Consider the following 27,641-nt stretch of genomic DNA (forward strand, 5'->3'; position numbering starts at 1 on the left):
CAACATGGTGGTCGATAATTGAGAATTTTGGCTCCAGAAACATAGTTAGGCTTATTTGTTTTTTTTAAAGGAAGGGGATGCCTCTTTGTTGTAAGATCTGTGGCAATAAAGCCATTTTAAAGCGACCAAAAACGGTAAGTTGCGTTTGGTACGACACTAATTCAAAAAAGTCGCTTTTGAATTGAAAGATTGACTTACAAAATTATTGCATCACAAACTAACTAGGTGAATTTTGGGGGCATTTGACCGATAAGATAGTTTTTTTAACAACTGATTTTGCTCAAGGCTTTTTTAAACGTTGTTAGATGCCATAATCTTAAACCTTATTTTAGTGATACGTTTTTTGCTGCCTACTGAGCACTGTTCAGGAAAGATTGTTCAATGTGACACTCTGGGAATCGATTTTCTAATTGAATCATTTTGGATCATGTGTACTTAACGCATCTGTAGGTTGAGTATCAGTCGATACTATTGGCAAAGTATCAGTCCACATTAAAACTGACACTTGATCGACATCTGGACTGATACTCGGCTATGTTGATTGACAATCAGTCGAGGGTCCCTTGCAATGTTCTTCAGCTTGGTGGACCATTGGTTGCCATTATTGGTCGACATATTATAATACAGTCAGTATGTCAGTTGATACTCGGTTGACACTTCAACTGTTACTGTTATGATCAGATGTCAGGAGTATACCAGTCAACTATCAGTGGTATATCGTGTCTTATTAATCATTATTTCTCCTGTAATGGTTTGAAATGTCAGCCATCTCCTCCCCCTAACTCACAGAGCTTGAGGGTGCAAAATAACAGTCTCTCTAGCCTCAGTGCCCGTATGGGGAAAGCCAGAGTGGCATAAGAGTATCAGCCAAGCGTCATAGAGTATCGACCAAGTGTCAGTGGCTTATTGACCAGTATCAGCCAACTTGTGTCAGTTGAGAGGTGACCGATGTTGGTCAATATATCAGCAGATACTCTATCAACATGTTGACAGACACTCCAACAGATACTCAGTCCGCAGCTGCCTTAAGACACATTATCCTCATTTTTGAGAGACCATTGCTACTTCTAGATATATTTTTAATGTGTTCGTTATGTATGCATTAGTAATTTTGTTGTTTTTGAAACACTTTACGATAGGGTGATGCTTTGTGTAAGGAGTGCTTTTATGTTGTATTTGAGACTGAGGTCCACCACACAATAATCTCAAATAAACTCTTTACAAAAGGACAAGTTGTAGCTATTGGTGCATCTGGTGGAAAAGGTAATGCGTCAACCTGCTACTGATATTATGCTCCTTCTTGTAAAAGGCTCCTTGTAAGAGGTCCTATTAGGGTAAAATTCTGACCTACATGGACATGTATGACACAGTGTTGATGTGGTCAAGGCTGATAAAATGATTATGAACAGCATAACTTGTGTTAAAATGCTGATGGCAATGTGGGGATGTTCTGAAAAGGTTTGAATTTCATTATCATACAGCATGTAGGGGGGTGAGGGAGGGGGGCATGCATAACCTACCTACATAAACATGTAACTAATCTCCCAAATGAGGATACCCTTCTTGAGGATGCCTTTCATAATACATGTGTGTATAAATGGAGATTACTTGCAGGAATGCGGCTGAAAATACATGTACTACGCTGGCTTTTTAACAAGCTTTTAAGCTTGATGCCTGAAAGCTACTTTCCACTGACATTTTAGCCTGTGATAAGTTCATTGAAAGGTGCATGTTATTGTCCAACCCCTCCTCTGAATAATCCATTCCTTAACTCCAGCAGCTGTCATTTACTAAGCTCATGAAGAAGTTATCACAATACTGTAACTGTTGTTTTTGTTTCAGATTCCACGGTGTTGGCTTATGTACTTAAAAAACTCAATGAAGAGTATGACTATGGGTTAAAATTGATTCTATTGTCTGTGGATGAGGGAATAACTGGTTACAGGGATGATTCATTGGAGGTACATGTAAAGAGCAAAACATATAATTTTATACATATATCAATGACACGATAATCATGGTGACTTTGGCAACATTTGAGCTCTAAACAGTTGTTAAATTATGATGAAGCACTGCTACTCATACGAAAATAACTGGCACTTAACCAACATGAAGTAAATGAATTCTTGATGGAGGATTAAAGATATTGAAATGCGTAGAGCCCTAACAGAATTTGAATGCTGGATATCAACTTATTTTGAAGCCACACACTGGGAGCATTTGCACTACAAGTACCTTATTCTCACTAAATTTTGCAATTTTTGTGATTTTGAAAAAATCGTGAAATTTAATACTCACAAAATATAGGACATGTGAGGATTAAATGGCAAAATTTAATACCTATATACAGTAATATCAATTAACTAAATGAAATTCAAGCTGTTATTTCATCACTGTTATTCCAACATGTCTCAGCTTCATGTTTAGGAGTTTGTTGTTTGGTTTGTTTGTTTTGGTCTCACTGTCAGATCCTCTGCTGCTAAGTTCTTCAAAATCTCAATTGTACTGTCATCAAACTTTGTCACACTTTGTTATGTTTGCTATTGTTTACAATAACGATCATATTAATTATGTTGTTACAGTTCTGAGGTCAACGCTACATATTAAAGAATTGAAAAAAGTCCCGAAATTTAGTACACTCCAATTGTAATTTCCTCTGAAGATCATGAAATTTAATACCTGCAAAATATGGCGCTTGACTTTTCGCAAAATTAAATACTCACGAAATTTAGTGAAATAAGGTAGCATGTGAAATAATGCAATATTACTGTGGAATCTGGGTTAAGCTATAGAATTCCAACCCAACCACCATGTTAGCCAATGCGTCAGCTGACACAAGACCAATACATCACCAACACCCTACCAATGTGGAAGTCATACATGTATTTTACTTCATATGCATCGAAAGGCAGTGAAATGACAGAATGCATTTGTTTCACAACAGACAGTGAAGAGAAATGAAATGCAGTATGAGTTACCACTCAAGATTGTTTCGTATGAGGTAAATATGATTATTTCTTCATGGTGACAAGCTAGATAAATACTAGTAAGTCTGACTAATATTACTGTACACATGAAGTGATACACTTGCCATTCACTCCACACCTTCGTACTTTTGAGATTTAGATAATTGATAGAGATTTAATAATTTGAAATTTCAAGAAAGAAACAGTTACCCTGTATTGGTCATTTTAAAACCAAGACCCATTAATCAAAGCCATTTAAATGTCAACAACTAAACATAAAAAGATGTCAGATGTTAATAATGCGATGATTATGTGTTCAGGAACTCTATGGCTGGACCATGGATGCTATTGTCAAGCAGATAGGACTGAAAAGTAATTGTAAGTGCAGAATTCAATTTCCTTTTATTATTTCAAAGATTGATCTCAAATGACTGTTTAAACTCAATGACTAATTTAAACATTGATGTCTATACAATGTATTAATTACAATGGAGATATTTTGTACACACTACAGCATCTTGAAATCTCCCCTGGATACATGTAACTTGAACAACCATGTGCAGATTCTTCTTTCTGAAGCCCTGATCACAGGTTGTCCTTCCCCCACAGTATAGTTTTTGCATTTCTCTTGTGTTCCGAAAATTCTCATGCGCCCAGAGCTAGGGCTGCATCAGCGAAACATATACTACCTGTCCATAATATTTGCTAACCCTGAAGTTGACCCTGAAAAACGTTCAGTGTTTTTTACTTTTTAACTTTTTCAGCCTTCTAAATAGAAACTATACTACGGGTTGATTCATTTAAGAGGTCATTTAAAAATCAAGAACAAGTCGTGAGAATGATTGGACAATATTTTAACCCTTCTGAAGTACAGTGGAACACCTTTATCTAACAGCTCTTATAATCTCGGGTCAAAAGTTGTTACTTACCACTGACTGTTTCTTATCAAATGTATAACCTAATATAAATTAACTTATAGCGGAGCTCCGGCGGCCTGAAGGGCCGCCAAGCGGAGCCCCATACTCATATGGGAAAGAAAAGGAAACCCATGAGTTGATTTTCTCATGGTTACCATGGCTAGCGGTATTGCTCGTGGGCGCATACGCACGACGACGACGACAGCGACGGCGGAGTTGCCCAACATGGCGGCCATACTCCAAATAATAGGTTGACAGAGACATGCAGCCTTGGTTTACCGTGCGCTTCCTTGACATTGGACATCCATGTTATGATCAATTGACACCTGTCAATACAAGGTATCCGCTGACCAGTATCACGTGACGATATCGCGGGCTCAGGTTTACAGCTCCTCGAGGTCACGTGTTTTCTTGAAGTTGACTGCTGACCAAGCGCTGGTTATCGATTGGATCGCGGGCTCATATTGGGTTAGCTTGTTGGAAACAGGGCAGGATTGCTCGGAAGCCAATTTATGCTAACCCAGGATTAAAAGTTAATCGAATTATAACTTTTTCTTCTATACAAATGTGTTTTGCTGTTTTGTTTTGCGTATATGGTGATTATTAAAACTCAAAACAGAAGGCCAAACAATACACAGAAACCTCACCGCAAAGTTACAAAACTCAAATCAAAATTCTACCTTTTTCTGGGTTAGCTTAATCGGGCTTTGAACAACCCGGCCCAGGAGCTACGCTTTTAGGCTGGCCTAAATCCATATATTACTTCTTAACGTTGTTGAGAACTGCTGTTTTCCTGAACAACCTTTTAATTGTTTCCTGTGTGTTTTACAGGTTTCCAGATCTGTTAACAAGCTGTTAATTCTGCATTGTCATTGATGTCTTTTTTACATGCAGGTACATTTTGTGGAGTATTTAGACGGCAAGCTTTGGATAGAGGAGCAGTGGCTTTAAAGGTTGATAAAATAGTAACAGGTTGGAACAGGATTCACGCCTAGTAATTGTAATTTAAATTAGTGACTATGATTTGTCACAGCATAACATTAGGTGGAATATTGAATAATAGAGCGGTTTTCAGTTGAGTGTCGAAAGTAATTAGACAATTACTTTGGTTTTGGTTTTGGTTTTACTACAGTTCGAGATTAGCTGAGAAGTCTAATTGGTAAGTAATGGGTTTTGGTTTTGGTTTTACGACACTCAATTGAAAACCGCTCTAAAGAATTCTACATGGTAACTATTGTCATAACAAACATTTGATGTTTTCTGTGATCAAAAAATTTAATCTAGTCGCTGAACATCTGGTAACAGCACAGTACTTAAACCTAATTGTGAGCGAGTTTGTTCAGTCCTTGGTTTGTACTTTGGTGAGACATACCGACTTGATATTGCAGAATATCAGAACTGTGAGAAGGCAAGCGTTCTGACTAAGCCTAATAACATTGCGAATTTACATTTCCAGGTCACAATGCAGACGACATAGCAGAAACAGTATTAATGAATGGTAAGCCTACACATAAAGTATTTGAGATCGATATTAGAATTGATGCCTTCTTGTTAAGTGAAACCATCTGTGAAATCATATCAAGCACAGTCCACACTACGTCGGAGAAATTTGAAAAAGGCGTTTTCACTCCAAAAACGCATCAGATGTTTTTCGTCCACACTACGCCGGAGAAATTTGAAAACGGTGTTCTCAGTCTTCTCACTTAGAAATGCATCAACTTTTTTCCGTCTACACTACACCAGAAAAATTTGAATACGCAACAATCAGTTCTGGTAATAAAGTTTGAGTGCACCCTTTGGGAGGTTGATCACATGGTTATCAAGAAGTCATATTTTTTTGAAAATTCCTTTTTCAAAATGCTTTCCGTCCACACTAAAACACAAAGCCGGCGTTTTCAAATTTGGTGTTTTCTAATTTCCCATCCTTTTGATTTCTATAAGACTTTATCTTTCGCTGAAGACGATTGAAAACTTAACGTTACTTTCCTGTGTATTTTAGTTTTACGAGGGGATATAGCAAGACTTAGGCGATGTACAGCTATTGTGACGGTATGGGTTAAATATACTGTTAGTTTAAAAAAAAAAATGTACAATCATATAATATGATGTAACTGTGTTATATCGCTGATGTAAACTGCAAAAAGAACAATTACAGAAAACTTGGGGTTTTTTTTACTAGTGGAAAAAAGGAAACTGAAAAAACAACAACAACAACTAGGGATCTGTATAAATAAATATTTTTTAAAAAATTCCATTGTAATCAATTATTTATGTACTTCCAGTTCATTTTATCACTAGGGGTACGGGCGGAGGCTAGATCCTGGATGTAACACAAATTGTTTTCTGCTAATGACGGACTACTTCAATCTGTATTTGAGAAACCTCTTGCCTGTCTTTCAGATATCATACCGGCGTTATTAATTACATTGCTGATTGTCTGTTTGTTCTAGGGCACTGAGGGTGCCATTCCTCGTTGTAAACCATTCAAGTACACTTACGAAAAAGAAATTGTAATGTAAGTATTACGATTGGACTCCATTGCTCGTTTAACATCTTTTGATAAATGAAAACACGCGGAGAGTTTTATCGTACAACAGGTGATTAGGATCAATAAAATATTTCAGGACCAACTTTGTTGTAGCTCCTGTGACCCAAACAGAAGCCCGGTTAGTCATTTTTTTGTGTGTGTGTTAGAATCCTCTTTAATAAAGCCACGCCACTCTGTTGACGGTCCTTTCGAGTTAACGGAGTTCCCTTGCCTCCTCCACGCCCCAAAAAGAAACAATAAATACATTATGCAACTACCCATCAGGCCTACGTGCCACGCGTAATGGCATTATTTGTGGAAGGTTTTTCCTGTAGTTGTTGTCACACAAATGTGTTTTCACTTGGGGAAATTTAAACAATCTGCGAACGTTCAGGAAAGAGATTTCCTTAATGTCGAATGGCTATTCAAAACGGTCAATTATTTTCTCGTTGTCATGGTAACAGGTACGCGTACTTCAAAAAGCTGGACTACTTTTCAACAGAGTGTATTTATTCTCCAAATGCTTACAGGTGGGTGTGCCTTGTCTTTTCCTTTGAGCCTCAAGAACAGGTGATCTACTGCCTCCTTGCAGTAATAAAATATAAAGCAGTCAATTCTCATTACTAGCGTTGAAAGAAATGTAGGCGAATAACTTAAGAGAAGTTTTGTTTGGAGTTTGGGATTGAAAGGCTTCGTTAAGGCAACTAAAATGGAACTTGCTAATGATGCATGTCACCCTGACCTAAACTTCACATCTTGCCATTGAAGGTTCTTGTTTTGACCTTCAGATAATCCGTTATTACCCAAACTCTGTATAGGACATACTGAACAACTCCGTCGTTTGTTCCAACAGGGGTCACGCAAGAACCTTTCTCAAGGATTTAGAAAAAATTCGTCCAAGCTCCATCTTGGGTGAGTATATGATTTAAGCTTTAATCTGCCTAGGAGTAAGTTGGGAACGTGCAGATTGGTAAATATTGAAGGGACTAATCTGAGAATCATTAATTAGGTCCTCAATTTACGTTCCTCGTCAAGGTGCTATTCGAAGTTTGGCTCCATTTGAACTTTGTTAAGAGGCGCCATAAGCAGTTCGTGAATCAGCTAGACGTTCAAGGATTGTAAATTTGGCCCCAGTTTAAATATATATCAAACACGAAAGACGGTGTTTGACTACATTTCCAAACACCGAGAAGAGATCTATGCAAATTAAGATCAGATATGCAAACACCGTCACGGTCATGATTTGCTTTGTCTAAACTTAATGAATTATTAATGAGTTTGAGAAGTTTACATAAGGTACCATTTGAAGTCCGCGACTGAGCATGACGAAGGCACTTATTCGAGAGTCCTCAATTCGGGACCCAATATGAAGGTCATGTTAGGGATCTGAGGTCCGAATAACGTGGGGATCGATAAGACGAGGAAATTAGAATACTAAAGTCCTTTCACATTCTGTATCCTACAGACATCATCCACTCCGGAGAAAGCTTGTTTGTGAAAAAGGATGTCAAGATGCCCGTTCAAGGTATCGCTTATAGCCATGTTGTTTTTGTATCTCCACCTAACTCTTACTGTGTCCAAACGGACATGTTAACGAATTCTCCTCAGTGGTTTCTGAACAACTTCTGTTGTGCTGGTGGAAAGAATGTGTTTAATCATAAGACTTAGTCAAGCAACTGTCCAACCTGTTCCACTTTTACTCTTTTGGAAAGTCGCCATGTCTGTCTTAAACGAGTAGTCAATGGTACGTGTCGTTAGGCGATTATAATTTGTCTTGATATTGTAGGTATTTGTAAGAGATGTGGTTATATTTCAAGTCAGTCTCTGTGCAAGGCGTGTGTGCTTCTAGAAGGACTTAACAAGGGACTACCAAGGTAAAGAGCATTTCCGGTTTTGCTTTGCAGTTTAGTGTAACAAAGTAACCATGTGCAAGGCTTGGTACAGTAATGGCGACTGTCTTAAACTCAGCATCAAGAGGTTTGAAAGGGGTCATTGTATTGTGTTCTTGGGTAAGATGCTGTACTCTCACAGAGCTTCTCTCCACCTAGGTGGGGTTTACGGGGTATAAGTAACTGAGATTTGTCACGACAACCTTAAAAATTTGGGGTTTACCACGACTAGCATGCTACCTTGGAGGAGCCGCTTCAAGCTCCACAGACTCTGATTGATGCTGGTAAAGACCCTGAGTAACCAGGCGTCGTTTCGCTGTACCATCATGCATCAATTTACTTTGACTGTACAGGTTTCTAATGGCTTTTCTGCTTCTCAGGTTGGGTATCGGCAAAACAACCAAAGCTCAGGTAAGTTCCTTCTCTTTCGGTTCTCTTAATTTAGAGCGTTTTGCATCAACTTTATGTTAATTTCATATCATTTCAACGAAAGTTAATCACGTTTGATCAATATTGTACGGAGCAAGTAAAGAGAAGCGAGGAGTCTCATCTGCCCAACGACGTTCGTAAAGGAAATCTTCATAGATGATTTGAAAACCTGTACACTACAAAGTGATACAAATGAGAACCAGAGTGTGCAGAACAGAACTACTTAAAATTTTGACTAGGATCAGGATAGAAATAGGTCATTGTCATTTGTGGCCAAACTTTGAGACGTTGGGTCACGTTCCTAAGTTTAGCTTTATGGTAGACGCAGTTAGACTGGTCTTTAAAATTCCTGTTTCAACAGATTTTGTTGAAGAATCTCGAACAATTTACAAACGTTACTGTCTTCTTTCAGTCGCTCTTACAACGGCGTCGTGCACTTTTTTCATCACCCTACCTCAAGAACTATCGCTTCGTAAGTTAACAAGGGATTATTTCACAAGTTTACAAGTAGTCGAATTCTTGATTACTTTAATTTACTTTTCTAGATCGAAGCCCTGAGCAGTGCTGATGGTTCCAGTCCGCCTGCAAGTCGAGACAACTGCAGCGCTGCGACGTCTCTTGAATTTTGATACTTGTGTAACAAATAAATATAATTAAAATACAAAGACAGTATTGAGGTCTTATTCAGTCTTATTCAGTCAGTATAGTATGTATGTATAAAGCGATTTTCGTGCCACTGGGTAGTGATTTGTTCGGTGGATAGCGTTATCCAGCTTTCAAACAACCCGGGTCAGAATACTGAAGAGTGAGTGACGTCGTAGACAATAGCAACTTGCAATCCGCACGCTTCAGAGGCTTTGCGTGTTCACTGAACCAACCAAAAGCCGCGCCCACTGGCCTCTGTTCGCTGAACCAATCATATTGCTCACAACTAGTTTGTTTTTTTGTTCGTATTCAAGCTAATCATTTCAACGTCATAAGGGAAATCGCTCAAATTTGTTTGAGTGTAGATGCGTCGACTTGCTACGTTATGGTATTGCCTTGGCACAAGTAGGTTCAGTTATCAATTCCTTGCACGTGATTTTCTCTGCTTTCGCTTATTGCCTTGATACTGAAAGTAAGAGTCATTCCTTCTTGTCCAGCTACATAACTTGAACCAACACACAGAACTGAGTTGTCAGAAATCTTTCTGTATCCACTTTGTAATAGTCTTTGCCCCACGAAGTGCCAGTATGACTGAATCTACCACAGGGTTTCCACTTTCACCTTGACTGAGCAAGTACGAGAGGAACTGGAAAGGAATGGGTATTTTCAACCACAGCTCTTGCATTAAAAGAGACAATAAATCTTGTAAGACCACATCTGAAGTAAAATGAACAAGCGTTGATTAGCATACATGAAGTGGGGTACTGGTATGCTATTATTGAGATTAAACAAAAAATCTATCTTGATTGTGCGCTTAAAAATCCAGGTAGAAAAAGAAAAACAATCCGTCTCCCTCTCCACCTTAAATATGGCTCATTGAAATTGTAATTTTTTCTGTAGCAAGAATGAATACAAATAAAGATTGATTGGCTCAGGTGTTGGGGGAGGGGTTAGGGTTGGAGGCACGGTGGCCACATGGTTAGAGCGCTCGTCTCCGGATCGAGCGCCCTGGCCGGGAACATTGTGTTCTTGGGCAAGACACTACTCTCAAAGTGCCTCTCTCTACCCAGGTGTATAAATGAGTAACGCTGGGGGTAACTCTGCGAAGGACTAACATCCCATCCAGGGGCAAGGCGAGGAAGGGGGGTGGGAAGTAGAAATACTCCTAGTCGCTTCATGCTACAGAAACCGGCCTGATGGCCCACTTGACTCATATGCAGACTTAACCTTTTTTGTTGTTGTTGGGCGAGGGGGGAGGGGTGAATTGGTGCACAAAGTTATGAGAGATGTACGCTCATGAGCCGCTGGTTTGGAATAGTCTGATGAGCTCGTAAATAACTACATCCAATTTTCGTAAGAAGAAATATTTAAGGCGCAAGGAACAGTTTTGGTAGCTGTGTTTGACAGTTGGAAAACTTGAAATTCCCAGGGAGATAGTACACCCTTATCTCCACAACTCGTGTTTTTCTATAAGTTATACAAGCATACGGTTGACAAACTGTACAACGGGTTTCGAAGAATTAAAGTCGGCTCTGTGGTAATTGAGACTGGAGGTAAATTGGGCTAGTTTTTTTTCCATAGAACACCCTCTAGTTCAAAAAGCGCTTGTAGCCTACTCGCCTTCATCCTTATGGTAACTCCCTTCCTCCAAGTCTCCACAGGGGTCGGGTAGCAAAGGAAGAATCACTTTTTCCAGTCCTTTAGTGATAACGTCACCATAGGGCTCCTGAGAGATGAACTGGCAAACTGCTGGCTGCGCTAAACCTTCCTCAATACCCTTACGCTTTCCGCGCTGGGCAGCAGCAAGTAAAACCAAACAAATCATATTCAGCTCCCTTGTAACTGCTAAGCGAGAGTTCTCAACGCTTTTGAAATGCTCCACATGTAAGGCAGCAGTCGCGTTGTTGGAGGAACCAGTCTGGTAAAGCTGCACTAAAAGTTTAATTTCTGAAGCTGGGTTCTCTATGACAAGACGATCCTGAAGTACGCGGTCCTGCACAAGACATTTTCTAAACCAGCTTAGAAGTGTAACTAGGCAAACAGAAGTTTGCTTTCTACTGCTTGACGGAATGTCGATATGAAGCTTGATAACCTGGAATGACCCACGACAGCACATCAATCCGAAGTGCCAAACAAGAAGAACAGTTTGTTGTAGTGAAACCTGGTTTGTTCCTGCGCCCGACGGATGCCACGTTGTGAGAATAGCCAGCAAGGAAGACAAGCTTTCTGTCTTGAGGTTACTGTAGTCGCGTTCGGTTGCACCAGTTTGGACGTCACTGTTCAACACTTCATTCAATTTTAAAGAAGAGAGAAGTCGACTCAGCATCACTGTTTCGTCAAATGCCGCACACCACAAGCCCAACAGGCTCAAAGTACGGTCACATGACATGCCAGAAGGCTGCTCATTGGCTGCTAAGTAACTGATGACGGATGCCAGCAGTTGTAAATAGCTATAGGTATCAGCTACAACTGGGCAAGATCTGCAAGTTAATTACAGTATGCGGTTACTAGATGAACTGAACTGAACTGAGAGATCAAACAGTCTTTGCTTACCTTAGTTGTTCAAGAAGAGTCCAGCAAACTAATGCGCACTCTTGAGCCAAGTTTGGAGGCAGACGGACATGTTTTTCTTCCCCATTAACGTCATTGCTTTTCTTGTGGGCAGTATGTAGTGTAAACCAAAGGGTTTGAAGTAAGTCCAGACTTGTGCTCAGTCTTCCAGGACTAATAACAGAAATACAAAACAACAACAAAAACAACAATCTTTAATTAAAATTTGTACAGTTAGACTGGCCCCCGGATAGCTAGTGCTAGTCTGGGCGGACCAGTCTGTCAAGATCTCGTTGGGTTACAGGGCGCTCGATAACGCACAATAATATCAATGTCGGCAAATATTGCTCCAGAAACAACTTGCTCCAAATGCGATGGAAAATATACGCCAGATCTTTACATAGACAGCAAGGATAGGTTATCAGTTAACGTACCTCTTGTAACACAAGGAGTGGATCCAGGCTACAACACCGTAGTTTTTGGTCAAATCATAAGCAGCTGGATGGATCTTCAGAGCTGATAACAACAACTGAGTCACCAGGTTCTACACAAACAAACATAAACTTAACTAAACCATTTACATTCTAGGATTGGTATGGATGATCGTATGAATGCGAGTGCAATTGAAGGCTTTATACTACCCGTGACATTTGAAAATTCTTTCTATTTGAAAATTTGAAAGAACTTTCACAAATCACGAGTAACATATATCCTTAATTGCTCGAGCTTACGATAAGCTGGCCTGCTCTCAGCAAATCACAACGAAGTAACTTTCTCGGTCACATAATAAAAATGTAATTCTTCTTATTGATATTGCGATCGTTCGTTCCGAGAATTTGGTGGTACGTAAAGACGACATACAATTGATGATGATTGTGTATGTTCTCACTCCCTATCTGCTTCATAACAAACTGATATCCTAAGGAGAAATTAGATTTTTATCACGCCCAGGAGTCCAAGTTGTCACTGCTATCGGAATTTGCTAGCAGTCTTCTGACGACAAACTACATGTATCGCTCGAAACGTCAGCTTGACAAACTCGCTACAGCGGTTAATTAGCCTGCGTGCAGACATCTACAATAACCAGTAGATGTCTGCAAGAAGGCTGTGGCGAATTTACCTTTATCAAAGCCAAGTTGATAAATAACTACCTGTTTCACTTGCCTACTGACGCAGCACAATAGTTTCAAAGAAACTAACACCTTTGATAACGAGTGTTTGTTACCAAAGTTTGTTCCTTTAAATGCATCTTTGGTATAAAACCCAGGCTTATATTTGATGCAATCTTACATGGCGTGTTCTTACCCGAGAGTGATGATCGCTGACCGGTGAGTCATGATAACTCAGCGCTAGTTCAATCACGTGACGTCGTTTGTACAAATAATAATCTGGACTGTCCTTCATTCCATCCACCAGCAACTGCAGCATCCAGGACCGCTCGGTGACGTGCTAGCAAACAAACCAGGGCAATATATTTAGCTGCAAAGCAGGGAGATATGAATTGTGGTATAAAATATCGAGATTATTAGCCCACTTTGTTAGAAATCCCTCCATAAACCTGGCGAATACGGCCTGGGTTTACTAAATTTCTTCTTCGTCTTCAGGACCCCGAGTGCCAGGTTTAACGAGCAGAACAATGGTTGTTTAAGTGCGTTATAAATCATCATACAATTCTTAGCGGTCTCCTGAAAATAACCAAGTTCTGCGTGCAGAAAGTAAAAGCAGCTTCTTACGAACCGTGTTACGCCATATGACACATATATGATAAATGCCACAAAAATTGTTGGACCATTTTAAGTGTCTTCAGATAGTTGTTCGCGTTGCCAAAAAATCAACCAAGCCACCATAAAATTAATGAGAGTTTTACCTGCATGGAACTGCTGTTGAACATGGTGAAAAACAGAGGTAAGTCTCTGAGATTCAAAGCAGGTCTCTGAAGTAGAAAGCTGTTCATCATAATGTAGAAACTATGCTCTAAGGATAGGAAACAAAAATAAGAAAAATTCGGTTATCTTTTTTTGAGAAGAGAAGTTAAAAAGCACATCAAGGCCATCACAGACCTTATAATAAAAAAAGTGATACTGATAAGCCCCAAATCAACGTTCACCTGGTTTCAGTAGAATGTTTGCCACTCGAGCTATGAAGCATACCATTAAGCTGGATATGCGGCAATTCGCTTCTGTAATGCTATTCTTCAAACACGTTAACAAATGGAAAATCTAAGAAAAAAATAAAGATCAGTCAATACCTATTTAATCCGTGTGCTGGAAGTAATTCAAGTGCCAACTTAACCTTTCCTTGCCTGATCAAAGTTTCAGTTGGAGGGTAAAGAAGTGAATGTCAGATGTTGAAAAGAATTCGGGACAAAAACAAGGAAGATGGCTGAGGAGAAGTAGGGAGCCAATCTTTCCGCAGGCTTCTCAAAAACTGGATAGAAAGGCCTCCCTGACAACCTTCTTGATACCTAGTCTGTAAACCTATAATCTTCTTGCCTGGGTGTGCCTGCCTATCTGACTGTCTGTATCTCACAGTCTGTCTTTGTCAGTGTCTCACTGTCCATCTGTCCGTCTGCCTGTCTGTCTGTCTGTTTGTCTGTCTGTCTATCTATCTGAAAATCTGTACCTGACTGTCTCTATTTCTGTCTGTCTCACTGCCTGTCTGTTTGTCAGTCCATATCTCTGTCTGACTGACTGTCTGTCTGTCTGTCTTTCCCTCGCACAATATTGAGTGACCTGCACTGACCTGTTTTCTCTCTTTGAATCTGGCCCCTTCAAGATGCATCATGTATCTACTGAGCACGTGATATCCCGCTTGCCGGACGTGCACATCACGTGAGGACAACGAGGCTACTGTAAAACCCAAGCAACCTTGCTCCACGAACTTCCGACAGTCCACTTGAAAATCTGGCAAACAGAAAAATAATAATAATAACACGATAGCTGTTAAGTACATTTCATGCTGCAATTCAGCGACTGTCAAACCCAAATTTCAGCTAAATGATTTCCTGGGGTTACACAATCACCGACCATATAAATGCAAACAGCCTCCGTACTTTCCTTGGTGTCCGCATAGTACAAGTTTTACTTTAAACAATAGAAATTACCAAAATAAAATTGATTTTAGTGTCCGTTTAATAGTAAATTACCGTATTAATTACTGGATTTAAGAAAACGGTCTTCATGAAGAGTTTCTTCCCTTGCATCAAGTGAGCTAAAGACCTTAATTTTACGACAGCTTAAGGCCGTAAAAATCTCTCCAAGTGATGGGACAAAAAGGAGAAGTGTACAAAAAGGAACACCAGACTCTACTGCCAGTGGTACGAGAGAGTCGAGGAAAATTTAGACTGACATTCTTTTGACATTTTATATCTCCTACTATGGAAATACTTAGGAGAGTTTTTGGCGAGAACAAAGTGCTAAGACCGAGTTTCAATGACACCGTTTTCATAAATCCAGATAAACATGTAAGACACTAATTTCGGGGCCAGACTTATATAAAAGGAAAAGTTGTCCTCTTAACTGGGGGCTCCCTCACAAGAGTTTTTACTGTAAGAAGGTTTCTCTCGAGGTTTTGGTGTTTTAAATACGTCCCCCATTAGTTTACAAGTTTACAAAGCTAAACGCCTTGACACTTACAGGTTTTCACTTCATTTTATCCTTCCAACATCATGGAGTTTCTAGCGCCAATAAACCATAGAAAGCTTCAATAACCCCACTAAGTGCTTGCCAAAAACAAAGTCCAGCCCGTGAAAATTAAACTCTTCCAAAAAGTCAACTGTCACTTGTTTAAACCGAGAAAAATACCATGGCAACCGATACCATAAAATTGACACATTTTAACAAAAATGTATATTAGATTATCAATATTAAGATTCTAAAGCCTAATCAATAGCAACAGTCAAAGTACTAACTTGGAGCTAGAAGACAGCTGAATAACGGTAAAAGGAAGCAAGGGTCGTAAACATCTTGGACTGTCTGACGCGAAAGCTCACTCTGGACTTGAGGCTAACAAAAAAGCAAAAGGAAAAAGTACAATTTACAAACAAAGTGTGGGATTTTGGGGAGCTATTAATATTGCAAAGTTCTGCTGGGAGTAGAAAGTCCAGTGGGATGCAAATCTTAAAAAATTCTAAGTAATGCAGACGCCTGACGCACTGAGCAATCGACCCTGTATAGGTCTGCAACACGTGCTAATAAATAAAATATGTCAAACCTAGACAAACCACAGGAACCATACATTATAGTTGAGTAGGATTAGAACAATTAAAGGAGTTAAAAATATGAATAGTTTACCTGTCATTCTTTGTCTGTCTCCTCTTTGTCTACTCATACGTGAAACAAAACACTTACACGGCAAAGAATCACATATATTGTTAAATATTTATTCGTATCACTCGGTTATTTTCTCTCATCCTGCTTAAGTATATCGTATGCTTGAGAGCTTACTGTGTACAAACCTGAAGAAGCCTGCTCTGTGGAAATGACACCGTTGACTGATACATTTTGCTGGCATCCATTTGTTCCAGTACATCACTAACACTTGGCTGTTGCCATAATGATGGACCCAGGCTCTTGGTGGTTTGGTGATGGTGAGCAGCGGCTGGGCCCCAGAGAAAAGGTCTGAAAAGAAGGATGTGGAAAATTGAGATCTCGCCAATTACAGGCAGCTTTCGCCTTGTGGACACTACGCTATTAAGGACAGAAACTACATCCTCAGATGTAATACCGATACTACAGGAGCTGTAATTACATTTACCGCAAATGCACATCCTAATGTGTTGCTTCAAAGCTCATTCGGTAGAGTGGCATAACAAAACAAACGTGGAAGCCATGTGTTTAACCCCGTTGAAGCCCTAGTTTTGTTTTCTTCAGGTTTCTTGACACTTGCAAATACTGACAACTTCGACCATCATTTCTTTCACTCTACACAGTTCCATAGTCTTCAGCAGTGACCTTAGTGTCCAAGACATATTCAGGTTTCATTCGATTCATAGACCCATTTTTATTTGAGAAAATCCTCGAAAATTCCTATTTCTTTTTTGCCGATTTTAACATACTGCCACTTCTGTCAAATCCTCTGCCCTCATAACCGTTTTCAGACCTGGTTGTCGTTTCGTGATTAAGTTTTACTAGCTCGTCTGTGAGACTGATTAGATGTACAAGAAGTTACTGTCCGATGTCTCTTCAATACCTGTAATTCTTAAACGATGTGTGGTTTTTCTCATACAGACTCAACAGGTATAAAATGGACTGATCTGAAAGCAAACACAACAACAATTCGTTATGCTACACTGCTACTAGGTAACGTTCGACTTTTGAGACACAAGATGTTGTAAGGTTAGGAAGAACAACATGCTTGTAGCTCGACAAGCATTACAACGCACAATAACTAACGACATTGCTGCACAGCTCACAGCGTGGTTCGTTTATATGACATAGATGTTCGATTTTTTCTGGCCTGGACATCAGTGGGCTTGAACCAGGCATTTAATCCGAGTCAAGAACAAAGACACTTAAGAGCTAACTTGGAGAGCTAAGTTGGATTGTTTCATTTACCAACATTATTTACGTTTTGCTATAATCTTAAGGGTTAGGGTTAGTATTCGGCCTTAAGCGCCTACTGGGGCGCACAGACTTGATGATGATAATCTTAAAGTAACATTGTTTGTTGCAGCGTACTTAACAGTAATGTTCTCTAATATATGTGATATTTCATACATTCACAAGCATATCTTCACCATCTACAAGTATATTACAAATTCAAAACTTGACCATGGCTTCCTATTCCCGTCCCGTTGATTCCATTCAAGCCTGCAGTTGTTCAGGCTTTTTTTTTTTTTTTTTTTTTTTTTGCAGCTCCCTAAGTTCTGTACTAAGCCGCAATGATATTTAATTTCTTTAGATCTTTCTGGCGCATTTAAAATAATCATGTTTGATATTCACTTGCTATAAGTGTTTTCACCTGTGGTTGACAGTGACGCGGAGTAAGCAGTAAAGAGTACTGGAAGGTGTGACGACACACAGCAGTTAGGATTCAACTCCACAACTGTAACCATCAGCTGAGCGAGGGCTTCTGTGAATAAAGACATCAGTAAAAATCTTGGAACATAAATTGTGCTACAAAGAACAGTCCCCGAGGAGCTTGCACAAAAAGCTTTATGAAATGGGGCCTACAGCTACTAGTGGTGTTGCAACAAAGAAACGTTTTATGAAATCGAAGGCAGATTTGAAAATAGCTCTCTCCATTTTAGTGTTTCATGTTACAAAACCAATTTAATACATCTTAACCAGTTTTTGTCATTGAGACTTCCTCACGGCCTCGTTCTAACAGCGTTCTTGAAAAAAGATTCACAAGCTCAATCCACTACAATCGAGTTTCTCACAATTTTGATCTTAACAAGATCATACTGACAATAAAAGAAAGACATAACAAATGCAAGAAGAATGTTACCTTTTGTTTTGCTCCTTCCATCAGTATCGAGGATAACATTCAGAAACTGAGAATGGCTTAGTAACATTTCATACAAAGTTTCCAAGAACAGCAGTTCACCAAAGAAGTTCTTGTTACTCTCCTTGTACAGTGCTTTGATAATGAATCTCAAAGTTCTAAGAACCTGGGAGCATTCAAATTTGTATCTGAAAAACACACAAACCCAAATTAGCTACATTTAAGGTTGTGGTTATCAAAACTGTATTTCCAGAAGGCAAGGATTCTCTGAGCCATTTGATGAAGAGGAATGGTGCCAATAGCTTTGTCATTTTACATACGTAAATATTTCACATATGTAAAATTCATATTACAAATTAATTTATAGTGTTCAGTCTTATTTTTATTTAGTTACATTATAATATCAGGGCATGTAAAATAATTGATGTTACTGATGTTAGGTGTTATTAAAATATGTTATTTCTTTTTGTTTTTGAATCTCACAGGGTAATAATAAAAAAAGTGGAAAAGTGAAAGAAAAAAAAACGGCTTTGTCATAGTATAAAGGCGCAGAAACGGTTGGCCACTCTACTTTCTATGGCTTGGGATAAAACAGTTACAAGGTTCGTGTGTATACAGGGAAAATACAAGTCACCCGTGGAATACTCCATGGTATACCTCTCGAAAGCGTTGCACGAGTAGTATTTATAAGATTTATATACCTTAAACAGTTAGTCACAAACTTATTCCACTTTGAAATACAAGTTTCATCCACGACATTGACAGTAACAGCATTCTAAACAACAAGATGAAAATATCAATATTAGTTTACTATGTAGAACTTTATCTTTTCTTTCAACCCCAGACGCAAAAATACTTATTACACGACAAAGTTAGTTCAGAGGGCCAATGACTAAAATCAACCAATAAGATTGCTCCATTATTGCCGGTCAAATATTCTCTAAGTATTCATAAATTCTTGCTTTCAGCGGATATTGTGTACATTTCTTACTGCAATGAGACATCCTGTGTCAGTAAATTCCTTGCAAATCGATTCCAAGTGACTCAGAGCATCCTCAATTACTGTGTCATAGACATCCTTGTTTTCTAGAAATTAACCAAGTAAAAAGTAATCAGACCTTTTGTTTCATTATAAACTACTCTAGATTCAGAAAAAAGAACGTTTCCGGGTTTGCAGGACATGTTTAGCCAGAAACAAATGTCATCTTGAGTTACAAGATTTCAATGGATGTTACTACTACAATGAAATAACTTACATACAGAGTCTTGCGATTCAAGGCTAATTTTCGATCAATGGCGATAACTGACGATGAAGTTTCAGTGCATTTACATGTCAAAACTGAAACAGATTGAACATTACTTGCTACATGTCCAAACTTCCGTTTGCTATCAATGGGAGCTGTAGATACAGCTTACAAAATAATTTACCTCTCAAAAAACTGGACAAGAATTCCATACAGGCAAAGCCGAATTTGCTCATAGCATCTACTCTCTGGTCACTGGTCGAAAAGTCCTGACATACGCTTGTTATCAGAACGTGACAGATTCTCAACTGGTAGCTAAAAAATAAAACAAAAACGTCAAAAGGACGGTATTATAAAAGCATATAAGCCAATTCAATTAACACATGTAATGTCTCGCTCATACCTGTCCCACACTGACGCTTTCGTGAAAAGTTCATCGAGCTTTTTGTTGAGAGTGCCATCTAGAGAACAATGGAGAACTTATATTATCAATACTTGTATGTACAGAACGTTATTGTTGGGAACAACGTTACTGACATAGATGTATACATCCTTAGCCAAATAGCATGTTAGTGAAGCTCAACTTTCGAGCGTTGGCCATTTGTTAGAACAAAGAGACGCCCCAGATAGAAGCTTGAATACATTAATTTTATAACCCACAATTTAAAAAAACATTTCACAACGAAAACTGCGGCCTAAAATTTGGCAAAAAATTTGATGACGTATGTTACCATCAGCTTCATCCACATCATCATCATGTGTTATAAAAACAAGTTCGTTTCAAAACTTTTATCATAATTACGTACAAATTTTTTTTGACCTACACGTGACAGTGTAACAGATCATTCACGCATAACATCTAACCTCTTTGCATGGTACGAATCAGAGTAGTGAGCAGCTTCATACATAACTCCTATGACGAAAAGCAGAAATATAAACTTCAGTGTAGCATTTCTGTTCTGCTCGATCATAAATTATTACAGAAATCACATGCGCACTTGTTTACACATATAGTTAAAGTACCTCGTTGTGTTTGAAGATTCCCTCTCTATCATGAACAAGCCACTCCCACAATGGTGCCCAGTATGCTTGAATCAAATGTGAAACTGCAGCTTGTGTTCTTGTCTTATCTACCAGTGCAAAGAAAACAAACACGTAAAGCAGCATTCCGTTTTATGACAACACCTTCAACTTAGGAAGCGCGTTTCCTTTCAACATGACATAAATAAAAGTTGGATTTCCATCAAATGAAGCACAATGCTAAATCTTAACAAGTCACTAACCATTTAACTAGCAATTTGTTTTTTAACTTTCCAGACTTTCAAGTTATGAAAATATATTGCAACATTCTAGTTTTCTATTGTTTTTATTTTTGCCAAAAACAACGATTGAGAGCATGGGCATTGGGTGGCAAGAATACCTGAAAGAAGCTCACAACACCAGAAATAAAACATTTAAGAAAATTTAAATTTTGAAGCTAACAGACGCAAGGCAAAGTTATACTTTTGCCTCTTGCGGCAATCGAATGCATTACAAAGCCAAAAAAAAAAAAAAAAAACATTGATGAATGCTCACCTGAAGTCTCTTCCCTCATTCCTTGGATACAGTTTAAATATGACGATACTAAAGGAAGGTATTCTACCAGATGATCCTCAAATGTTAATAAAACGGTTGACAAAGGTTTGCTTGGTGTTTTCAGCTTCTTCCTCTTCGTGTTGGGTGTGCACAAACAACAAAGTTCAAAATGTGACCTCAGAGCTGGAGAATGAGTGACTAGATGTACAGCAATAGAAACTTTGATTTCTGTTGGTTTGTTGAGACATGCATCAAGGAGGGTCGTTGATGATGCGACTACATACAGTAACGACGTCTGCAAAAGTTTTAAAATGGCAGAATCCAGCTGTGTGCAATTCACATCTTCGGAAATCTTGATCAACTGTTTGAAATGCGACGCGGAGAGTGGTTCCTCCATCTTAAGTGGAATGTCTCTCAGAAGAGCAGATGATGAATGTGGAAGTTTTTCTTCACCATGTGATTCCCCTTCTAGCAACATCATTAGAGTCACAAGAAACACAGATGGCGCTGTTTCTTTTGATACAGGATCAGTTGTCATTAGCATGCTGGATGGGAGTTGCACCAGCTTTGAGATGAATTCAGCTTGGCGCTCTTTGTCACAGTAGTCATGAAAGAGGCCAAGTAGATAGAGAGCTTGAGATGATGGCACCACTATTTAGAGAAAAAAACAAAAAAAGATACCGGTCACGAGAAGACACTCTTCCAAGTTTGTATAAGCAAGTAGGTAGGGAGAGAAGACAACTTGAGGAATTAAGGAAGATGTAAAACAGCTCAAGAAAATCCAAAATTTGTGTGCTTAAAAAGGATTTTTCTGTTTTCTGGTCAGAACAAACAAGCGGCTGTGTAGCGCTGCAGACTGACACAAAGACCCACTGTTTAAAATCATAAATTGCAAGGACTTGCAGACTTAACTATCCGTTAAATGTGGCCAAATGTAATTCAGACTAATTTAAACTCGAAACAATTGCTAGCCAGCGGTTTCCCTCCTTGATGCAGGGCAGTCTGGATTCTGCAGGGAGGCCTGGAAATTTACAGCTCTTCTGTTGAGGTAAATCATTTCGCTCGTGTTGCCGTACGTTTACGTTGCTGTCAAAGGTTTGCTCTCAACCCATCCCTCCCCAATATAAGTAAAGGGTAAGGATTTAATCCCCCTTTGTATTTCAGTGCAACAGTGCCTAGTAGTTGCCGCTACAGGGTTGTCATGGTAACCTTGCACGCTCAGTCGGTAGGGCGTGGCTCCACCAGCCTTGCGGGTACCTTCCCTACACATACATATTCATAGTTGGATAGTATATTGACTATTTCCTAGCAAAATGATATCACATCTCTGATTGCATTTTAAGAACTAAATATTACCATTTCCATTTTGTGCAGATTGGATTTCCATCATTCCATCATTGCAAAGCTTCTTTACAAAAGGAGCCATCAGAATCTTCTTCTGCAGCAATGTTAGGCTTGGCAGTACAGCTAACAGAAGGTTGACCACATTGTATGTCAGCTCAGTGCCTACATCCCGTGAAACATTACACGAGTCTGGCAGGTGCCGTGGCTTCCAAAGAAAGCTGTTCAAAACCACAGGATGATGAAGAACAGTGCAACACGCGTCTTCCACGTGACTCAATTCCTGTTTGTCAGGTTTGTAGGAATCCATAACAGCATTGACGTGACCCGCATTTTGCACCTCTTCCACTGAATTTGTCTTGTCTTTGCTTATGCTCTGTTGGAGCACCAATAAACGCTGTAGTAGATACTGAAGCAACTGAAAGCACAGCTCCATTGCAGATTGCAGTCCGCCCTGTTCAGCTGGATTGGCAATAATGACAAGCTTTGTTTTGAGAGAACAAAGATACAGTAAGAGATGACAGCAAAGTGGAACAGTCTTCAGCAAAGGTTCCTTCTCTAAGGCTGTCATCAACAGGCTCTGCATCCATGAGCTGGGAAGAGGGCTTGAAGTGTTAACCTCAAGGGAAGACCTTTCTGACGTCAGTTTTACCTTATATGGAGCTGTATTTGTATCTTGAATAACTTCTCCAAGTACCTGCCACAAGAGGGTGCTAAAGGGAAGGGCTTGTAGCAGAGGGGCAATGGTTTCAGGAGATGTGGAACCTTTAAAATTATGGACAAAAATGGTTGTAAGGATATGTCACTTGTATTCCGTTAGTGATACGTTAAATCATAGACTTCATTAATAATGGAGAGAACAGTAATTTTTCTTTTTTTCAGTTGAGAACTTCAAAACAAGAGAGAAGATCCTACTGACGAAACACACAAAAAAACTTCCAACAGTGGAACTGCAATATCAGTACTACTCGTCTTTTCCATGTCAAGCACACCAAATCTTGCAACAGTTTCATTTAGGATGAGGAGTGTAGATTCATTTAATATGTTATTTGATCACCTGCGATACTATAATTCTTGGCTTGCAAAACTTGAACAAGGGGTGAGAAATCCTCAGAAAGTCGATGCTTGCAAAAGTCAACACAGTTGACAATTACTGTCCTGAGCTGTGATTCACTGAGGGACTCAAGATAGCGATACAAGTCTGTCAGTGCTGTTACTTTGTCTGCAAAGAACATGAAGAAACTAATAAATCAGTGAGAATTACTTTTGAAACCAATAATTATATCTACAGATTGATATCAGAAATTATTACCTCTGACACGGCAAGGTTTGACATACATGTTAGGTTTTCGAGCAACAAAGATCACGATAAACGAACACCACATGTACTTGTACATCCATGATGATTTACACCGTTTATGACAGACTGAGAGTACAAACTCTAGCATGGTTGCCACAAACATTGAAACCTCAGTTTTCAAAATTCCCTCACTGACCTTCCCTGATAGAAACAAAATTTCCCTGACCAAATAAATAATTCCCTGACCATTTCCTGACCTGTGGCAACCTTGTCAATCAGTACTTCAGTCATATATTCAATTAAATACTTCAAAATTGGCTTCTCTAAAGACAGGATCTAAGAAAGTCAGTGCCTTCTCAGAAACACCACAGTACTTGATTTGAACTCGAGATGAAACCAGAATATTTCTCGGTATATAAAAAGAGTCACTACTTAATTATTTAATATTTTATTTTTTTATTAGAAATGTCTGAGATGAATCGCTCCTCACTGTTGTTATTTTCACAGTGATGACTCACACATCTCATTGTTTATTTCCGAGGCTACTGCATGCCAACAGATCTCACCCGTTGGCATATTGAAACACCTCAGACCTACATTGTACATTCTACACCTTAGAACTACAGCAAAAGTAAAGTGTTCATTACCTTGCTCACTATTCACAGTAGTCTTGGCCAAAAAACAGTGCAGTTCCTTCAAGCTTTTGTCTTTGCCCATTGGTGGCTCCTGTCAGATACACAAAAATTTCAATTGCAGTAATTTGAGCTAGAAAATTAACATAAGTAAAGTAACATGACATTTCGAGACTTCAAAACATCAGGTTACTTTACTTACGTTGATTTTCTTGCTTAAATGTTGTTCAAAATAAATAGTTTTTTATTCAATACAGTAATACTGCACATTACTGTTTGAACATTGATATAATCCAAAGTGAATGTACTCCAGCCTGAATGCAAAATCCAATGAAATTCTCCGTCATTCAAAGGAAAAGCAAGGACAGGAAATGCGCACAAACGTGAGGCAATAACTTCATTTAACTTTAATTACTAAATTTCTTATTAATATTTTGATGTTGCTCATGACAAAATTTGACAGTTACAATATTCCACATCTATAATGCATTCCTCATCCAAGTTACCTCCATGTACAGTTGTAACTTACATGTATCTCTTCAGAAAGATAGCCGAGGGAAAAAAAATCAAGGAAAGAAACAAAGATAACTTTGCATACTTTGTTACTGCTTATAACCCAATTTTGGCTTTACATTACCTTTAAAACATCAGTTACACCTTCCACTTGCACTGGAGCAGGAAACCAGCAGTTCACATACTGCAGCAAGGCTTGGTGCAAACTTCTAATGACGGTCACATGGTCTGGCAGTTCAATGCTACCATAGTAATGAAGCACAGTGAAGCACAGAATGACTGGATTCAGTGTGCTGTGAATCATATCAAAGATCACACAATTCATGTACCGGGCTATGCAACCTGAAACCAGAGGAAAACTAATCAAAAATTACAAATAAAATCACTTGTCTTTGACAATAACTGATGAACATTACATAAGGTTGCTATGTTCCCAGTAGAGAATAAAAATAGTTGTCATAAACGTTTCAACTAAAAAATATTAATTGTCTAGTCTCATGCATTTTGTCTTAAAATAAGTACTCTTGGGGGCTAATAATATTATTTTGTGTGTTTCCAAAATGTAGCATGTGCACCCCTCAATTTCTAAATGAACCTCCTCTTCCTCAAAGATCAAGGAATAACTTTCAACTAATTGTATAGATATAACATTTTACATGTCAATGCACAAATGCTGTTTGCAGTTATTTGTGTTTATCATTATAGTGCATTGTAGAAGCTGGAAGGCTTACTCTACAGACATGTATATTACAACAATTGTTCAGCAAGTCCCTAACATTTCAAGGTATAATTACTCAAATACCTACACTGCACATACCTAGACTACCCACTGCTGTCTCCTCATCTGATTCATTGATCTTAGAGAGCATCTGTGAATACTGCTTTAAAGCTCCAACAAGTAGTAGACTCACTGGCAGACTGAAAAGAATCAAATCTCAGTAAGTTTTCTAATCATGATTCTACTATTTTTACAAGACAATAAGAGCAAGATAAGTACATAATGGGTGTATATTGCACGCTGTTACTGTAAGTAATTAAACCAGCAACTGTGACTACTCACATAAGGCTGCATGGGTGATGTTGAAAAAGGGGCTGGCCCATTTTATCCTAGAAACAGAAATTCAAGTAATCAAAGTCAAACCTTTTATCAGGGGACCAATTCCTTTCAGTAGAGTCCATAGCAAACTGCACCTCATTTGCCTCTTGAGCAACTGCTTCAGTCTGCATGTCAATTACAATGTCTGTGTACACGTATGGTTCAGCAGCTACTGCAGTGAATACTTCATCTAAGAACCTCAGAAGTGTCTCTCGGTGTCCTTCGTATAGTTGATTATGGCACAGGTGACTCAACCAAGTTTCTACTTCATTTCCATGAGGAGAGCTGATGACAAGCTCCATTTCACTTAGAAGCTGCAAAAAATATTTTGAAAAATGTCATCAAACACCAATGTACATGTAAAGGTATGTTAAGTCTGCAAACATGATAAGTGGCCATTCAGGCTGCAGCCTATTTTGGTTTCTGCGGCATGAAGCAACTAGCAATATTTCTACTCCCCCCTGGATGGGATGCTAGTCCATTGCAGGGTTACCCCCAGCATTAAATTCACCATTGCCCATTTATACACCTTGGCATTGTCATCCCCAGAGGCAGTGCTCCTTTTGGTCAGCACCAAGAATCGCAACCTCTGGGCTGGTCCAACACCGGAAGTCTGCAATTCACAGACTTTCTGTCAAATCTGTCAAATCTGATTGGCTGAGAATACGAAACAAAAACTCTACACATGCTCAGAAAATCAGGTCCAGCCAGAGGTCGCAATTCTTGGTGCTGACTAAAAGGAGCATGGCCTCTGGCGATGTTAATAACACCTGGGTGGAGAGAGGCACTGTGAGAGTATTAAAGGGTCTTGCCTAAGAACACAATACATTGTCCCCGGCCAGGGTTCCAACCCAGACCGTTCAAGGCGGGGATGAGCGCACTAACCATGAGGCCACTGCGCCTCCACAATCATAGACTGTATTTCTCTGTATCTTCTCTTATTTGGGGAGTAATGTGTCTTGCCCAAGAACACAATGTCCCTGGCAGCTCCTTAACATCAAACACTAAATGTCACTGCAATAAATTATTCATTTTTGTCCCCACTCCCTGGATCCATGTTCACAGTGTATAAAATTGAGCAAAACCACATACCCAGCGAAAATCAACTGCACAGAACAAATGTTTTTCCATGAGACTTTGCTGTACCCCATTTCCTACAAGATGTCTTTTCCTAAGAAACTAACCTTCCAGAGAAGTTGTTTAGCTTCACCCTTGATATCCTCACTTCTAGCTGATGTATACCATTTGAGCACTGAGTATACAAAAGATGTGGAGCTTTTACCTTTCTAAAAACATAAATTATGGAAACTTAATTATGGGTAATCACAAGAGGGAAAGATATTACGTTGACATGCATCAAAGTTCTGTTAAAAATGAAATCAGGCTCAGGTTCCCCCTAAGAAAGAGAAAAATCTGAAGACATTTCGATCATGCACCAACAAATTTAAGAGTACAGTTTAAGGGTCAAACATGATATGAAAGAAATCATCAATCTCTTCACTGGTGAGGATATGGAAAATATGGCACTCGAGACCGGGATGTTGTTTTGTTCAAATTTTACAAGTGGTAT

At 39.0% G+C, this 27,641-nt stretch overlaps 2 protein-coding genes across 4 annotated transcripts in view; one reads left to right on the forward strand and one right to left on the reverse strand.

Moving 5' to 3' along the window:
• On the forward strand, positions 1–9,400 carry LOC110056087 (cytoplasmic tRNA 2-thiolation protein 1-like). Of its 2 annotated transcripts, XM_089282754.1 has the most exons (15): positions 1–134; positions 1,140–1,263; positions 1,843–1,961; positions 2,945–3,001; positions 3,287–3,344; positions 4,778–4,855; positions 5,340–5,381; positions 5,883–5,932; positions 6,334–6,398; positions 6,875–6,940; positions 7,264–7,322; positions 7,876–7,935; positions 8,197–8,284; positions 8,680–8,710; positions 9,274–9,400. In XM_089282754.1, the coding sequence occupies exons 1-15, from the start codon at positions 78–80 to the stop codon at positions 9,355–9,357; spliced, it is 1,038 nt and encodes a 345-aa protein (XP_089138880.1). In that variant the 5' UTR covers positions 1–77; the 3' UTR covers positions 9,358–9,400. The 2 variants fall into 2 exon arrangements, with proteins under 2 accessions (XP_089138880.1, XP_089138881.1); XM_089282755.1 differs by lacking the exons at positions 8,197–8,284; positions 8,680–8,710; positions 9,274–9,400 and adding an exon at positions 8,315–8,673.
• LOC110055799 (nucleolar pre-ribosomal-associated protein 1-like) overlaps positions 9,075–27,641 on the reverse strand; it is a 25,803-nt gene continuing 7,236 nt past the window's right edge. Inside the window, exons 11-37 of one of the 2 annotated variants that reach the window (XM_089282752.1) lie at positions 27,256–27,357; positions 26,117–26,385; positions 25,793–25,893; positions 25,100–25,317; positions 24,478–24,556; positions 23,588–23,752; positions 22,546–23,295; positions 21,190–21,840; positions 20,638–20,744; positions 20,479–20,527; positions 20,018–20,075; positions 19,799–19,929; positions 19,362–19,456; positions 19,072–19,145; positions 18,374–18,558; positions 17,885–17,995; positions 17,114–17,177; positions 16,380–16,542; positions 15,834–15,927; positions 14,666–14,826; positions 14,031–14,142; positions 13,791–13,897; positions 13,229–13,372; positions 12,358–12,467; positions 11,927–12,097; positions 10,994–11,853; positions 9,075–10,090 (exon numbers count right to left, since the gene is read on the reverse strand). In XM_089282752.1, the coding sequence (XP_089138878.1) occupies positions 9,906–10,090; positions 10,994–11,853; positions 11,927–12,097; positions 12,358–12,467; positions 13,229–13,372; positions 13,791–13,897; positions 14,031–14,142; positions 14,666–14,826; positions 15,834–15,927; positions 16,380–16,542; positions 17,114–17,177; positions 17,885–17,995; positions 18,374–18,558; positions 19,072–19,145; positions 19,362–19,456; positions 19,799–19,929; positions 20,018–20,075; positions 20,479–20,527; positions 20,638–20,744; positions 21,190–21,840; positions 22,546–23,295; positions 23,588–23,752; positions 24,478–24,556; positions 25,100–25,317; positions 25,793–25,893; positions 26,117–26,385; positions 27,256–27,357 (5,316 nt within the window). In that variant the 3' untranslated portion in view covers positions 9,075–9,905. Of the gene's footprint in view, positions 10,091–10,993; positions 11,854–11,926; positions 12,098–12,357; positions 12,468–13,228; positions 13,403–13,790; positions 13,898–14,030; positions 14,143–14,665; positions 14,827–15,833; positions 15,928–16,379; positions 16,543–17,113; positions 17,178–17,884; positions 17,996–18,373; positions 18,559–19,071; positions 19,146–19,361; positions 19,457–19,798; positions 19,930–20,017; positions 20,076–20,478; positions 20,528–20,637; positions 20,745–21,189; positions 21,841–22,545; positions 23,296–23,587; positions 23,753–24,477; positions 24,557–25,099; positions 25,318–25,792; positions 25,894–26,116; positions 26,386–27,255; positions 27,358–27,641 lie in introns of those variants that run through there. The other variant, XM_089282753.1, reaches the window with a different exon arrangement.

This window comes from Orbicella faveolata, unplaced genomic scaffold, assembly GCF_042242905.1.
Source record: "Orbicella faveolata isolate gen_17 unplaced genomic scaffold, um_ofav_v1 contig_12, whole genome shotgun sequence".
Lineage (NCBI taxonomy): Eukaryota > Metazoa > Cnidaria > Anthozoa > Scleractinia > Merulinidae > Orbicella > Orbicella faveolata.